We start from the raw sequence: 16,052 nt of genomic DNA on the forward strand, positions 1-16,052 counted from the left end.
AGGGGGAAAGGGCAAGGAGATTGTAAACCCCTTTGAGTCTTCTTACAGGAGAGAAAGGGGGGATATAAATCCAACTCTTCTTCTTCTTCATCTCCTCATTAGAGGAAGACTTAACAGAAGAGAGTCAGATGATTTAAGAGACGAATAGAGCTAGTTTGCCATTGCTTTCCTCCACATAGTGACCAAGGTATTTCTTGATGGTCTCCCATCCAAGTACTAACCAGGGACAATCCTGCTTAACTTCTGAGATCTGACAAGATCAGGCTAGTCTGGGCCATCCAGGTCAGGACTACCCTTTGACAGATGATGACAGATGATCATTGATGACAGGTGTATAACTCCTCCCCCCCATCTTTGCTACTCTGGGATTCTTTCTGAGAAACTCTGAAAGTGAACCACAGGGTAAGCAGGCCCTTCCTTCTCTAATGTCTTCTTTCTGTATTGTGTGAAGGTCACATTCATGCAGAAACACAACACAAACTACTGCGAATGGCTTGTGGATTTTTTTTATAGTTGCAACAGCAGAATGTGCAGGGGTGATGTAAAACTCTACCTGTATTACAGCAATGACTATCCAGAGGACAGCAGTCACACCGTATCTTAGAATCCGGCTCCAAGGAGCTATGTAAAATTCAGGGTTCCTACTAAGGCTGGAAGAAGAATCCATTAAAGCCAGGTTTGAGAAACCTACAACCTAAAAAGTCAATTTCAAAACAAATAATTAGTGACTTGCATTAGCAAATGTTTTATATATTTTTGGGTTACCAACTTTAGCTATTTTTATGAAGACAAGTCCTAGAAATTGTGGGGTTTGTCAATATCTAGTTTTATTCGAACAACAAAAAAAAAGATTAAGTCTTGAAAAAAGGATGCAGATGTCCATGATTACACTGGATAAGCCAAAAGAGATCTTCAAAGAGTCAGCTGGAACGTGTTCACAAACTTCATAATAATTTTCGTTCATTCACAAAAAATCCTCCACTGAACCATTTATAGTTCTGACTAAGCAAAAAAATGGACACCAGGACAAGATAATTTTAGCTCTGGAACTTAAAGCTTGGACAATTCAGATGAATAAACACTGATTGCAATTCCTGCCCTTGATGTCAAGTACTTCACTAAGCAGTTTGCTTTGCTTCCATTTTCACAAATATCAGTTGGCAGCAATTTTTCTGTATGGAAACTTAAATCAAAAGGGAACCAATATTAGTAATAACTCTGGAGATTAGACAGAAATAAGAAATTCTTTATCTTGCTTACTGATAAATGCTTAAGATAACAATCTTTACGTTCATTTCGTTCATGTGAGTTATAAAACATGACATTTAAGCCAATGCCATGACTTGATTTTGTGGTAAAACTGACGTCTAGCTGTTCAAGCTATTTGTCTTTAACATGTAATTCCTTATTTGTGTATGCTTACGCTACAAATATACAACAAAAATGTGGGAGCTCTGAATGAAAATACAAACCCCATGACACACAGCAAAACCACAAAAGCACTTTATCAGTGGTTTCCCTCTCAGTCAGTTCTCCTGTTTACTTGGAATGCTACCTATGTACTACTGTTAGAAATTGCAAACATCAAACGGATGCCATGAAATCCGAAAATCACCTCTAAAAAGAAGAGAACAGCTAGCACTTGAAAGAGAGGATTTATTTTCCGGATGGTCTGAATTTCATTCCACTCATTTGCTATAAAATAGGTTCTCCATATACTGACAGGTGCAGCAGTACTCCTTATGCCGTTTTCTCCTGTGGAGGAGAACAGGTCACACAAATTAAGAATTGCAGGGGAGCGGAAATTCCATTCCTTCCCTACCTTGGGGCTGCCACCGCTACCTTTGGCTTGACTCTCCACTTCCACCCCCACGTCTGTCTCCCACCTAGAATATGATGAACTGGCTGTACCCAGATCTTTATTAGAACGGGTAGTATATCACCAATGTATTTCACTAGTGGTGTGGTCAACTGAATGAACAAAAACCCACAACCATGAATTACATCACAAAAGTCCAAAGATCCTTTGGAAATAAGTACACAATCTTTTAGCTGCACAGACTGTTTGCAAAAAGGATGTTTTCACATACCTTCAACTGCTTTAAGAACTTTTCCTTTAGGACGTTCCCAATCAATAAAGAAGATATCTATTGTAAGCTGAGTAACAAGCATGTGCAAAAATTGCACCACCTAAGGAAATTAGTAATGCAAAAAACAAACAAACCCCATGCTTAATTAACACTTAAGAAAAGCAAGTCAATTCACAAAATTAAGAAACCACCCCCCCCGCTTTTACGGCAAAATGCTTCAAAAGTTATTATGATTCTCTTACAATTTTGCACATACCCTTAAAGAATCTCCCATTTTCTTTTTAAAGTACAATGTTTGCATGCAGACATATCAAATTGTCTTGAGGTACTTTTCAAAGCCTTTTTTCACCTTAATTTTAAATCAGGTTAATTTTTTAAAAGTGGAGTTTATAGCTAAAAGTTTAAAAATAAAATTTATAGTATCCACCCAATATTTATTTACTCTGCAAATTTAAAAAAAGATGTCATCCTTCAACATGGATGAAACAGGGACAAGTCATGGGACACAACATGATTTCTCCCCTTCTCTTTACCAACATAGGGAAGAATGATTCTGATTTTACAGGGAGAGGAACTTTTTCTTGCAAGTTCTGCTCTTGGAGAAACTATTCTAGCCCCCAGAATCACTATGAAAATTTGACTAAGTCATAGTTACTTTAACAAAGACTTTATAGAGTCTTCCTCTCTAAAATATGTTGTATTGGCTATCAAGTACATGCAGAGGCATAGCTGGGCCAGAGTGCCCCCAGTGCACACTCTGGCTTTTTCACCTCCCCCGGCGGTGCCCCCCACCCCCGCCACACTTACTTTAGCAAACTGAGCAGGTTGGAGAAGAGGCCTGCCTGTTCCCTTCCAGGCTGCAAATGACCTGGTGGGAATTACATTTCCCAGGGTCTCCTGTGACATTTGTCTAATGCTGTGTTTTGCCTACAATCTAGTACTGATATGCTAGAATCATTTTTAAAATGAAAAAAAAATCATGGCACAACTGCCATAGTACTGAACTTGTGACTTGATTACCTTCAGAGTGAAACCACATCCAACGTAAGAAACAAAATCATCTTCTTGAGTTGGCAGAGGTAAGAGAACAGAAATATACTGCTGTCCCTGAGGAGAGAGAGAAGGATCCCAACAACGTCAAACTAGTTGCAAGAACACGAAAATGTAATAATATAACACAAAATTCTACATCTGGCTATAAAATATTGGCTGCATTTGTATAAAAAAAGAGAGAAAGAGGCCCAATTAGAATTTGGAACACTTTGACTTAATTCTATTTGCTACAGCAAGCACATTCAAAATCCAAGATGGATGGAAAGCACACAGGTGATCACACAAATATCTTACACATATCCAACTTGCCTCAATGGTCTGATCAGTAAAGCCAAAAAGGAAAACAAAACATAAACATTTAGATGTCATAATTATTCTCAGTTACGCATCAGTATCCATACTGCACACCTTCTACTTACTTTGAAGAATATAAGCCAGTAAATCCCAGTTCCCACTGTGATGATGAAGAAAACATTTGCCAGGTCTCCAGCGTAGAACAGCAAAAATTTCAAAACTGTCTACAACATCAGATTATAAATTGATTAGATACATCAGAGGATAATAACATTTTTCTGAGAAAAGGAGACAGATACCTTTTCACAGAGCATTTGAGTATCTAACCCTTGAACCTGGTGCGGCACCCAGAAATATTCTCCTATGGTTTCACTGGTGCTTTTATGTAATAATCCTAGAATGAATCCAGCAATGAATCCTACTGAACTCAGTGAACAAACACTATTAGGATTGAGCTATTAGACTAAAAGGTTATATGGCACTAAACCAACCTTCATAATGGCAGAGAATTTATATTTTAAACAACATATTATGACTCTACAACTCCCACTGATTCATACTGTCATGACCCTCACCATAGTTAGTTCGGTTCCTTAGCTCATGCTTTCGGCCTGAGAAAGAGAGTTATCAAGTCAAGAATTTTATCTGCCTTTTGGAATGTGTGTGTCTGGGTGAAACTGACTCTGCGTTCCTCCCCACCTCCCTGGCCTTTTCTTCCTGGGAATATCTCGCTTGGGGATTGGGGGAGGGGGGGAGGAGAGGAAACTGCTGGGGCATATAATCTGTGTCTTGTGAAGATCTGGCCAGTTCAGACAATAAAGTTATTATCCTATGCTTGCTATAGGATCTGAGCCCTTTGGGGGTAGAGTGGTCTATCAAGTCGAATAAATCATCCTCATCCTCATCCTCATCAATAAAACAAAAATCACAGTACTTCTAAAGTACTGGTTCCTGTGATTGAGCAAGGCTGGGGTTGTGACACTTACTTGCAAATCAATCATGGGGCTCCCTATACGTCTCTTCCAGCCAGCAGTCTTGAGAAGGGACCATAATACTGCCAACCCACCTAGAACACCCAGTGCTATCTACAAGAAAAGATGAACAAGGAGTTATGCTGCCTCACCTATGGAAATCAGCAGCAAATTCTAATATACTAAGAGGGGTGGAGATGCAACTTACATCGGTCTGAGTGCGAGCCTCTGACTGGTTCATTTCATAGTTGACGGAGAAGGAAACCTGAAGAGTAAAGTGTTTATTTCAGCACATACATTTAATATATCAACTTCACTAGAGTGGCATGGTAAACCGTAAATTACAGTTCATTCAATGTAAGCAATGGGAAAAAGTGGGACTTCCAATTCACTCCCCCAAAGAAAGGGCATTTTCCCATCCTCACAAAGACAGAGGCCGTTTCCGCACGGCCGTAAGGGCGCCTCCACGCCGGCAGGAATTCCGCCGGCGTGGAGGCGGAGGCCGTTCGCATGCAGGCATGCGGAGCCGCCTCTTCCCCCCTTCCCTTTCCCATGTACCTCTCGTGTCGCCGTCCTGCTGGCCTCCTCAGCCCCGCCCACGCTGCCCTCCGACCTCCAGGGTGACACGAGAGGTACAAGGGACGGTGACACGAGAGGTACATGGGAAAGGGAAGGGGAAACAGCGTGTTCCCGGCGGCGCGGTTCGCACCGTGCCGCCGGGAAGACGCTTTCCCCTCAACAACAACCCTTTAAAGGGTTGTTGTTTAAGGCGGCCTGACGCCGCCCTGGGGGAGGGGGAGCGCAGTCAGGCCTGTGCGAACGGCGGCCTGGGGGCGGCGTTTTTACCGCCCCCAGGCTGTTGTTTTTGGCCCGTGCGGAAAGGGCCAGAGTGAAGACTTGTCAGGCTGAGGGCAAAGTGTAGGCACTAATTTTAAGCATGGGGGACTTAGGCTAATTCTGCACAGGCCCCTACAGTGGCATCCCACCGACATTTATAATACTGGTGGAGCCCCAGGACCATTTGCACGCTGAGGTGAAAGGGGCCCCAGAGTGGCTGCAGTCCATGGAGGCGCCTCCATTTTCCTTCCCCACACATACCTTCTCTCCCTCCCCCCGGGGATCGAAGGGCAGCAGGGCCGTGCCTCCCTGTCCCTGCAGAGCTCTGCAGGGAGAAAAGGTAAGGGTGGGGAAAAATGGAGGTGCCAAAAAGCGGCGCCTCCAACCCGGTGCCATTCCCATGGTGCCGGCAGGGAAACAGTGTTTCCCCAAAGTCTCGCCCATTGAGTGAGACAGGGAAACAGTGTTTCCGCCCCGGTGCAGGGGGGAGGGGGAAGAATGGCACTGCCTCGATGTGGAGGCGGCAGCTGTGTGAACACTGTCCTTGAAACAGGGTTTTTACCATTCCGGGGCGCTGTTTTTGGCCTGTGCGGACTCCACCTTAGATATTGCACCCCCTGGATATTATGTGACATTTTAAGACAACTTGAGCTAACAGTTTGTGGGACAGCTGAAAAACATTTCGTTTTATGCACCTTTGATAACACTGGGGGAAGGGACTACATACCTAAAAAACAACTTCTATGCAACATAACAATCCTGATGATTAATGAAGAGCAGTATCCTTACTGCAGAATTTCAAATAAGACAAACACAAAAAAGCATTTCTGCAGACCCCGCAATAGCTGAAGAATGTTCTACTGCGGAAAGATCAAGAATAATCCGGAGCAAACGTGCAGCTGTTTTGTTTAGGCTGACATTAGATTGCCAGAGTTAAGCAAGTAAGAGGTTTATTTTAGTTCAGTTACTTCAACTGTTTCAAACTGTCCACTGCGCTTTCCCAGTAAATTTCAGATTCTGTACACTTAGTAACATTCTTTTATTATAAACTGAAAAGCAATGGTTCACTATCCACTCATCTGATGTTATATACCTTATTTTATACAACAAGTTCACTGAATTCCTGTTAAATGAGGCCAGGAAAACAAAGTTGACATTAAAAGTTACATAAGAACTCACCGTCACTTTCTGAGCGCTGGGATTTTGGATGAGAACATCGCTGTAGGAAACTGTAATGACAGGAGGGTAGATGGCTCCCCTCTGAGTGTTAGGCACAAGACGAATGCTGTAGAATTATACACAACACATTAGCTGGGAATAAGTGTTAGAAAATTAGATGCTAAACGTAACCCCAAACCTCTGACCGTAAAATTCATTTTAACAGCGGCTATAATAGATTTGTGTGAGAGAAAGTGAAAGGACATGAGCAAGCGGTACACAAAATTATATTTTAATCTACTTACGTTTTTCATTTATTTCATTATAATCAACAGTCAGCAACACAAAAGAAAATATGAACATACAAGTAATTTTCATTCTCTATTTATGAACTACTTAAACAGTGAGATTTTTTGAAGCCATTCCCAATGCCAAAAAGGCAAGCTGCTGCTCCTTGTGAGGCAGGAGGGCCACAAGAGCGGTGCCTGGGACCTGTGTGGCTGCTGGCCAATCTGAGTTTTAAAACAGCTGGGGTAGTGGCAGGGCAGCTGCAATCTGAAAAAAAGGAAGGCCCAGCTGAGAAGGGGGAAGACTGCAAAGAAAGGCGTCTGCCAAGGATGATGCAGAGGCCAAGAAAGCTAGTGCGATTCTGGGTTGCATCAATAGGACTATAGTGTCTAGATCGAGGGATGTAATTGTACCTCTCTATTGTGCATTGGTTAGACCTCACCTGGAATACTGTGTGCAGTTCTGGGCACAGCAATTCAAGAAGGATATTGACAAGCTGGAACGGGTCCAGAGGAGGGCAACTAAAATGGTAAAAGGTCTGGAATCCATGCCCTATGAGGAAAGACTTAGGGAGCTGGGGGTGTTTAGTCTGGAGAAGCAAAGGTTAAGGGGAGACACAATAGCCCTGTTTAGATATTTGAAGGGATGTCATGTTGGTGAGGGAGCAAGCTTGTTTTCTGCTGCTCCAGAGGCTAGGACCAGGAGTAATGGGTTCATGGTGAAGGAAAAGAGATTCCACCTAAACATCAGGAAAAACTTCCTGACTGTAAGGGCTGTTCAACAGTGGAATGCACTACCTCGGAGTCTCCTTCTTTGGAGGTTTTAAAGAGAGGCTGGATGAACATATGTTGGGAATGCTTTGATTATGTGTTCCTGCATTGCAGGGGTTTGGACTTGATGGCCCTTGAGGTCTCTTCCAAGGATAGCCACAGTAAATTGTGGGCAATATACTCTAGAATGCTAGATTTTTACTCTTGTGTTTTAATTACTTCTATGTAGACTCACCTTATTTGTATTTCACTAGCAATTCGGATTACTTTGGGAGTGTTTCCTAAGTCATTTTCACGCCCGCTTAGCGTATCCACCAAAAACATTCGACGTGTTAAGAACCAACTGTTCATATTACTGCCTTTGAAAAAGAAAATGTAAAATTATAATTTAAAAATAAATCCTTTCATATCAAATATTACAAGTAGAGTGAAAAATAAGGAGACCTGCTTGTATTATTTTTAACCAAACAAACAGATCTTACAATAGTTCTAGGAAAATATGCAAATAGCCCAACAGTCTCACCTCGGTTCACAAACATTTCATTATACTGAAGGTTTAAGTTTAAAACTGGCACTGCCCAAAGGTACTGCTGTTCATCTTCTTCATCAGTATATTCAAGAAACACATCATAAAACACTGGATGAGAATAATCCTTCAAAATTCTAGAAACAGAAATTGTGCACTGAAGAAAACAAACAAAAAAAGTAAAAATGAGACAATATAAAATGGCACTTGAATATTTCAATAGAACTCCTTCAGCACTTGGTGGTTTTCAATTCATTTCCTGAAATTAACAGTGTGTTTTTCTTTCAAAACACCGAAAGGATAAGACATGAAATTATCGTAATAATTTTAAAACATGTTAAAATATATACTTCTTGTTCTGAAAACTATACACCTTCAAATTTGTAGGAAGTGTTGCACTGTTTCTGTGATTTCTTGTTCCTTCAGCATTAGAGAACTGCCTATCACACTTCACATAGCTAACATAGCATGGAAAACAATTTTGCACAGGTAAGGCTGGTACTCAGCTTAAATACTGCTGTATTCTAATTTCTCTGCCACTATTTGAAAGGTGTTTTCAATGCATTTAACATTCAAATATCTGCTTTAGATTTATATGATCCTAGTCCTATTGCACTGTTTACTGGGTCTCTCATTTTACTGATATTTAAAATTATGCTTACTTTTTGTTGGTAAGTTGTCCCAAAAATGTAAGCAGCGTTCAGTTTCGTCAGTGTGTCAGGACAAAGCTGCAATAAACAAAGATAATTACAAATGTGGAATTCTTCAATGTAGTTATCTGATTTTAGAATAAGAAATCCTTGCATCATTTTAACACATTTTTTTAAAATGCAACAAATAAAAAATAAAAAAATATAGTAACTAGTCCTCAGAAAGGAAACTGATTGATGTAAGTATAAGAACAAAGCAGTGAATCAAAATTATTAAAACAAAATAATCACAAGTCAATCTGTGCTGGTACTTCTAAACTACTCTCAAAGCCCCAAACCAACAAGGGTTTTAAAGAGAGAAATTATTTGAAAACATTCTCCCAATAGAGACTACCACAAAGGGGCAAAACAACTAAAGTGCCTAGAAAGTTGGTTGCAAATACATGGTGCTTTGTAAAATATATATTTTTGGACACAAAATGTCACATTGCCAAAATTGATGCCAAGTCGCCAAATTTTTTCCTTTCTTCATTCTCCATACAGTACCCTTTCTCGTGAAAAGATGACAGGAAGATGTGAATCAAACTGCTACATCTTCCTGTCTCTCCCCACCCTCCCACCAAGATTCTCTTTGAAGATAAAAGAATTGTACTTACATGCTGGCTTTGCAAAACCATGATCGCCGGCAGTGTTAAAAGTAGTGTTGTGATAAAAGAGCTTTTTTAGTGTTCCAAACAGCTATACAGTAACACTTTTGTTTTCTTTAACCAAGTTGGTTAAAGTTGTCGGACACAACTTTAGAAAACGAAAGTATTGCTTTATAGTTTATCAAAGTGCTATGTTTAGCATTGCCAACAATCATGGTTTTGACAAAGCCAAAGTAAGTACAATTCTTTTATCTTCAAAGAGATTTTGCCCTACTTTAAAATGTGGTTGCGCGCTGCTGCAACTTCTGCCGCAGCACGCATGACTGCATTGTCATATTTCCCTGAGAAAGGGTATAGTTACTTGCATATTGTAATACAAACAAAAGCATACTTACTTGTAGAACACCACCTTCTAAATACTGCCATTTGAGAAAATTACCCCCTGCATCATAGGAAGCTGCAACAAACTGCAATTTTATGTTCTGTCAACAAAAAATAAAAAAGCTTTTAAGAACTGGAATCTTTATATATTACATTCAATAATCCACTACATTTTTGTGTAACAGACTTACTGAAGGATTATAAAGTACACATCCCTCCATTTAGTGTTTATCTGTACACTTTAAACAAACAGCACCATGAAGGTGTAAATTACCAGTGTGGTTGGGAACAGCAACCACATTTCAACACAGAATGTATTAATAAAATTGAAGTGGAATCTTGTTTAATTGATCGGGAGCCCATGGAGCCTTAACCAGGAATGCAAAGTGACTGCTGTTATAAAAGTGGAACTTGTGAACCTGCCCTTATATTGGGTCAGGCCATGGGTTCCTACAGTTCAATATAGTCTTCACTAACTCACAATGGCTCTCTTGAGGTCTCAGACAGAGAACAGTATTTCCAAGCCTTTAACTAGAGATGCAAAGGATAACATGTCAAGTGAAAGTATCGAAGTCCATTACTCTTTTGGTTAAAGTCTAGAAACTATGTGGTGGTTTACACTACACCTACAAAAAGAGAACACTTGTGTATAATCTGCCTATTTGTATGTCCTTCCCTTCTTCCCTCCTGACACTTACTGATGGGGTGCTATGATGCCATAAAAAGTTTCACAGAAGTTTGGCAACAGTGTGCTCTCAGTGTGAGAGAAGTTTGGCTAAGAAGGTGGCCAAAGATGCTGTGTCCAAAGAGGGCCCAGCAGCTGCCCTGTGCTAGTACTGAACACATGTATTTAAAAATTAGGAACATATGTATTTTTTAAAAAAACTAATAGGAACTGAACCTAAAAACATAAAACATTGGTCATCGCATTTCTGATACATGTAAACCCTTAAAGTACAATTCAGGAGAGTTTCCTATTTTACTGCTTTCATTATTTTCAACCAATATAATACTTTGTCTTGCAATAAACTACTCATCCCCCAGACAAAACAACAGAGGAATTAAAATGTCTGAGCCAGACTTAGCTCTGTGCAGTTTCATCAACAGAATCACACTAATCACCTTGGAAGTCAAAGGAAGTTTTTAATTTGTACTTCACAAATCCTACCTTATTTGTTCCTTTGAAAGTGAAACTAGAAGGAAACTCAGCTGTGTCAAGAACCTGCGAAGCTAATCCTGGCTGGTCACCATAATAAAGCCACGGAAGGTTCTGTCTCCTGTGAACAGCAAGAGAACGTATATGGCGGCCAACATGTTTGTGATTCGTTTACTTAAGGTATGAATCTAGAAAAATTTCATCCCATTCTTTCTCCAAGGAACTCAGTGCAATGTACATTGTTCTTACTCTCTCACTTTACCTTCACAATAATCCCGCACAGTAGGTTAGGGGGAGAGTGTACAACCTGCCAAAGGTTACCTAGCAAATTTCCCAGCAGTGTGAGCTCTTGAACCCAAATCTCCCAGATCCTAGTTTGACACAGTAATCACTACACATCCTTAGGCGGTGTGAAACATATGAGTGTCAAAATAATTTAGAGTGAGACAGCATACCAAAAGGATATTGAGTGAACAGTGCCAAGTCCAGCAGTGTTTGCAAAGACATACTGAAACAGGCCACAAGCATCTGTGCCAACGGAGCTCAAGTAATTCATGTTCATTACACACATATTTCCAAGTGCTTGGCAAGATGTTAGGTTGGAGTACAGCTGCAGGGAAACAAGCCAAAGACAAAGACTTATCAGAAGATTATTAAAGTCTTTAAAATGGAATAAAACCCATTTGCAGCATTCTTTCTCCTCTGTTTTGTCACTGTGCTAATAGCACATTAATGACCCTACGTTATATTTTAGACTTACACTTCTGACTTGTTTTGGATTACTTAACATGTAGCAGTACCAAAGGGGGAAAAATCTAATCTTTAGTGCTAAATATAAGTTTTCAAGTTTGTAAGAGATTCAAGTTACTGAACAAAAAAAAAAGGGGGCGCAATCTAGCCAAATATAAGAATTTCGGAGTTCCAATAACTTGAATGGGAGTTATTTAAACATGCAACATCCTAACCTCTTACTCCTGCCTACTCCAAGTAACACCCTACTGAAATCAATAGGATTATTGACATGTAGGTTTATTAGCATCAGGGTTTAAAAATACTGACTCAATTGCTGCTTTCTTCCCAGTAAGTTTCATTGTGGTGTGAAGTTGAGTAAGTTGCCAAGCACATTTATTTCACACGTATTCCATCACATGATGATGTTAAATAGAGTTACTCTGTAATTAAGAACACTCCTAGTAAACTTTTTTGGATTCCTGTATTCCTGGGATTCAGCTTACTCATTTTAATCCCGTTCAGTTAATCAGTCTTCAATATCGGTTAACTGTATCCTTTTTAAACTAATTGTTAATGTTCTATTGTTGGTTGGTTGTGGGCAAAAAGCAAGGTAGGGATAATTTAAAGAAACGACACGCTTCATGATGAATCCATGCACTGAAACATCCAGTTGCTGCTTCTCCATTGCCAAGCAATGTACACAGTGAAAGCAGCAGGTACAAGGAAGGACCCTTATTCCTCTTTTCTCCAACCTACTCCACACCTCTTTGCAGAGAAGCTACAGGTGGAATTCCAGTACTCAGTGAGCAAATGGAAAATATAGTTCCAGCCTACGGGGGTCAATAAAATTAAAAACTTATAGGACCATTTATTAGTTATCTCGTTTCAAGAAGAAATGCTTATATCAAACTTACCAAGCAAGCAGCTGCTGATGCCTGCAGGTTTTTCACAAACCATGCAGAGACCAAAGTAATGCCCTGTAAATAAGAACAAAAGCCTAACTTGAATGAATAATGTTGCATTGCCACAAACCATATACATAATCAACTATAATCAATATACAAAGAAAGTATTGTGCATGTTTTTGTTTTTCTATTAAGCCAATCTATAGCGATTTGTAATTTTACATAATCCCTAGTTGACATCCAAGGAACAATTCCTTTTTGTCATTAGATCGCCTTTAAAGAGCAGCGCTAATTGAACCACCTGCCTTTTTGTCCTTTATGGCTGTTTTTCCACTTTCGAAACCCTCCGTGCTATATCCAGGAGCGCAGCTGCTGCGGCGCTCTTTACCCTGCTGTTGACTTCGCACTGCTCCCCGGCTCTCCTCTACTTGCGCTGCGAGGTCTTTGGCAATGTCTTCTACGAATCTCCTGCGCCCCCACTCCCCCCACTCATTTTCACCAATTCAGTCTGCACAAAACAGGTGCTGGGAATCGGTGCCCTCGCCTCCCCCCCCCCCGCGTCTAAAATCCCTGCACGTGTGAGGGAATCACAGTACTCCAACCCTCCCCATCTAAACTCCTTCCGTGTGCAAGGGAATCGCTGCCCTCCCATTTGCAGCGCCTTCACATGCCACTTCTCTGCAAGGTTTCTCACATTTTTGCAAGGTTTTGCGGGGTTCCTCCCTTTGTGTTTTCAATTCCACTGCAGGTGGGGGGCAGGAAGGTGCCCATTCATTAAAGGGGCAGGCCAGGGTGGCGAGGAAGGAAAAATGGCCTTGTTCTGCTGCTGAGGAGGTTTCTCGGCAGCGGAAGCCACTGGAGCAACGGAAGGGCATTCCAAAAGGTCCCCAACCTTTGCAGATCTGGAAAGTCCCATAGCAAAGCTGATGCTGTGGGACAGCGCTGGGGCAACAGCATGCCAGACATGCTGCAGCGCTGGGTGCTGTGGGGAACTCCCCATTGTGCCGGGGCATTCCCCGTGCCAACAACAGGGCACTTTTAATGTGTAAAATCAGCCTATGACTAGAGACAACTTATGACAACGCTTTCTGAAGAACACTTGTGGTAAGGCATTGGCATCATAAGGACTTGAGAAGAAACACACTTACTAGCTTTCCAAAACGTACAGTTGAAATTCCCTTTGGAGGAAAATTTCCAGTGGCACTAAAACATAAACCTCCTGTCTGAAAAGACAGAATTAAAAATAAATATTTGAAGCAAGAACACCTACGTTCAAAAAACATTTTCTCTCTCATATGCTGTTTCATTGTACTTACTAAAATATTTTGTTGAGAACACTGACAAGACCTGCTTACACTGATAAATGTTGGTTCACATCTGATGCACCTACAAATGACAAAATAAATATAAAGAATGTTTAAAAAAAATCACTGCAGAAGGTTAATTATGGAATTTGATACAAAGTCAAAGAAGCCTTTAGCACAGCTTGAAATGGCTGCTAGTGCCAACTTGCTATTTAAATGTGTTATAAACATGCATGGGCATTCATGGTTAGTCTAGATGCTGCCCTAGCATGAATCAATGGTTAAAAGTTTTTTAAAAAACAAGTAGCAAAGAAGACAGAGAAAACCTAGCAGAACTAAACAAGGCTCTCCAGAGATACCTATGCCACTTTAGAGCAGGATGCCAAATGTACATAATGGAATTGTATCTCAGCAGGACAGACTTGCAAAGGACAATGTATATCTCATGGGTGGAATGATTTATTGCTTATCTGTGAGGGTATGACACAAAAGACATGAGGTTTTGACAAAGTTCCTCACCAGAGACTGTTGAGAAAACTCAGCAATGAAGGAATAAGAGGGGAAGTCCTCCTATGGATTAAAAACTGGTTGAGGAACAGGAAACAAAGGGTAGGTATAAATGGGAAGTTCTCACAATGGAGAGATGTAGGGAGTGGTGTCCCCCAAGGATCCGTATTGGGACCAGTGCTCTTTAACTTATTCATAAATGACCTGGATGTAGGGGTGGGTAGTGTGGTGGCCAAGTTTGCAGATGATACCAAATTATGTAGGGTGGTGAGAACCACAAAGGATTGTGAAGAGCTCCAAGTGGACCTTGATAAACTAGGTGAGTGGGCTAAGAAATGGCAAATGCAGTTCAATGTAGCAAAATGTAAAGTGATGCACATAGGGGCAAAAAATCCAAACTTCACATACACGCTACAGGGGTCAGTGCTATCAGTCACAGACCAAGAAAGGGATTGGGGCGTCTTCGTTGATAGTTCCATGGGAATGTCAACTCAATGCATGGCAGCTGTGAAAAAGGCAAACTCTATGCTGGGGATAATTAGGAAAGGAGTTGATAATAAAACTGCAAGGATTGTCATGCCCTTATATAAAGCAGTGGTGCGACCGCACTTGGAGTACTGTGTTGAGTTCTGGTCGCCACATCTCAAAAAGGATATCGAAGAGATAGAAAAAGTGCAGAGAAGGGCAACAAGGATGATTGAAGGATTGGAGCACCTTCCTTATGAGGAGAGGCTGTAGCGTTTGGGACTCTTTAGTTTGGAGAGGAGACGTCTGAGGGGGGATATGATTGAAGTTTATAAAATTATGCATGGGGTAGAGAATGTTGACAGAGAGAAATTTTTCTCTCTTTCTCACAATACTAGAACCAGGGGGCATTCATTGAAAATGCTGGGGGGAAGAATTAGGACTAATAAAAGGAAACACTTCTTCAACGTGTGATTGGTGTTTGGAATATGCTGCCACAGGAGGTGGTGATGGCCACTAACCTGGATAGCTTTAAAAAGGGCTTGGACAGATTTATGGAGGAGAAGTCAATCTATGGCTACCAATCTTGATCCTCCTTGATCTCAGATTGCAAATGCCTTAGCAGACCAGGTGCTCAGGAGCAGCAGCAGCAGCAGGCCATTGCTTTCACATCCTGCATGTGAGCTCCCAAAGGCACCTGGTGGGCCACTGCGAGTAGCAGAATGCTGGACTAGATGGACTCTGGTCTGATCCAGCAGGCTAGTTCTTATGTTCTTATGTTGCTACCAAAAACAGCATTTCAAGGTTCTATTAACATAATATAAAAACAAATAATAGCGGGTTAAGGGTTTTATAATAATTCTCACATCCAACCTTCAATTCCAAAACGTTTCACTGAAATTGGAGCAAGCCATGGGAAAAATTATGCTATGTACAGTAATAATTCAAAACGATTCCACCAATAGTAACTGAAACAATGGGAAAGTCCAGAATAAGCAACAGGATGATTGCTAATGAAATTTATGAAAAGGTTAGAATGGACATCTGTTTATTATTTAAAATACAAATATGCAAATTAAGTTTCGAGCTTCAGTTTCAAGGTTTTTAATTAAAAAAACAATATTATTTAAAATTTCTGTTTGTAGTTTGTCCCTAGGGGAAAAAATCATAGTAGACAGTGGTTTTCAAAAAATCAAACCTATTGTGATTGAGATGTAATAACAAACTATGATTTCCTGCAAAAATGTAAATGTTTAATTTCCAACAGTAGGAAGGACCGTACAAGCCAAGAATCCTCTGGGCTCATTCTTGTTAACAG

At 40.7% G+C, this 16,052-nt stretch overlaps 1 protein-coding gene across 1 annotated transcript in view; it reads right to left on the reverse strand.

Moving 5' to 3' along the window:
- TMEM67 (transmembrane protein 67) overlaps positions 1-16,052 on the reverse strand; it is a 30,975-nt gene that overhangs the window by 10,369 nt on the left and 4,554 nt on the right. The window contains exons 5-21 of the mRNA XM_048508193.1: positions 13,775-13,844; positions 13,607-13,681; positions 12,468-12,530; positions 11,277-11,431; positions 10,834-10,942; positions 9,680-9,766; positions 8,650-8,715; positions 7,985-8,144; positions 7,697-7,820; positions 6,425-6,530; positions 4,617-4,673; positions 4,424-4,522; positions 3,563-3,661; positions 3,111-3,197; positions 2,091-2,190; positions 1,616-1,755; positions 554-694 (exon numbers count right to left, since the gene is read on the reverse strand). Of these exons, the coding sequence (XP_048364150.1) occupies positions 554-694; positions 1,616-1,755; positions 2,091-2,190; positions 3,111-3,197; positions 3,563-3,661; positions 4,424-4,522; positions 4,617-4,673; positions 6,425-6,530; positions 7,697-7,820; positions 7,985-8,144; positions 8,650-8,715; positions 9,680-9,766; positions 10,834-10,942; positions 11,277-11,431; positions 12,468-12,530; positions 13,607-13,681; positions 13,775-13,844 (1,738 nt within the window). The remainder of the gene's footprint in view (positions 1-553; positions 695-1,615; positions 1,756-2,090; positions 2,191-3,110; positions 3,198-3,562; positions 3,662-4,423; positions 4,523-4,616; positions 4,674-6,424; positions 6,531-7,696; positions 7,821-7,984; positions 8,145-8,649; positions 8,716-9,679; positions 9,767-10,833; positions 10,943-11,276; positions 11,432-12,467; positions 12,531-13,606; positions 13,682-13,774; positions 13,845-16,052) is intronic.

This window comes from Sphaerodactylus townsendi, linkage group LG09 (genome assembly GCF_021028975.2).
Source record: "Sphaerodactylus townsendi isolate TG3544 linkage group LG09, MPM_Stown_v2.3, whole genome shotgun sequence".
Classification (NCBI taxonomy): domain Eukaryota; kingdom Metazoa; phylum Chordata; class Lepidosauria; order Squamata; family Sphaerodactylidae; genus Sphaerodactylus; species Sphaerodactylus townsendi.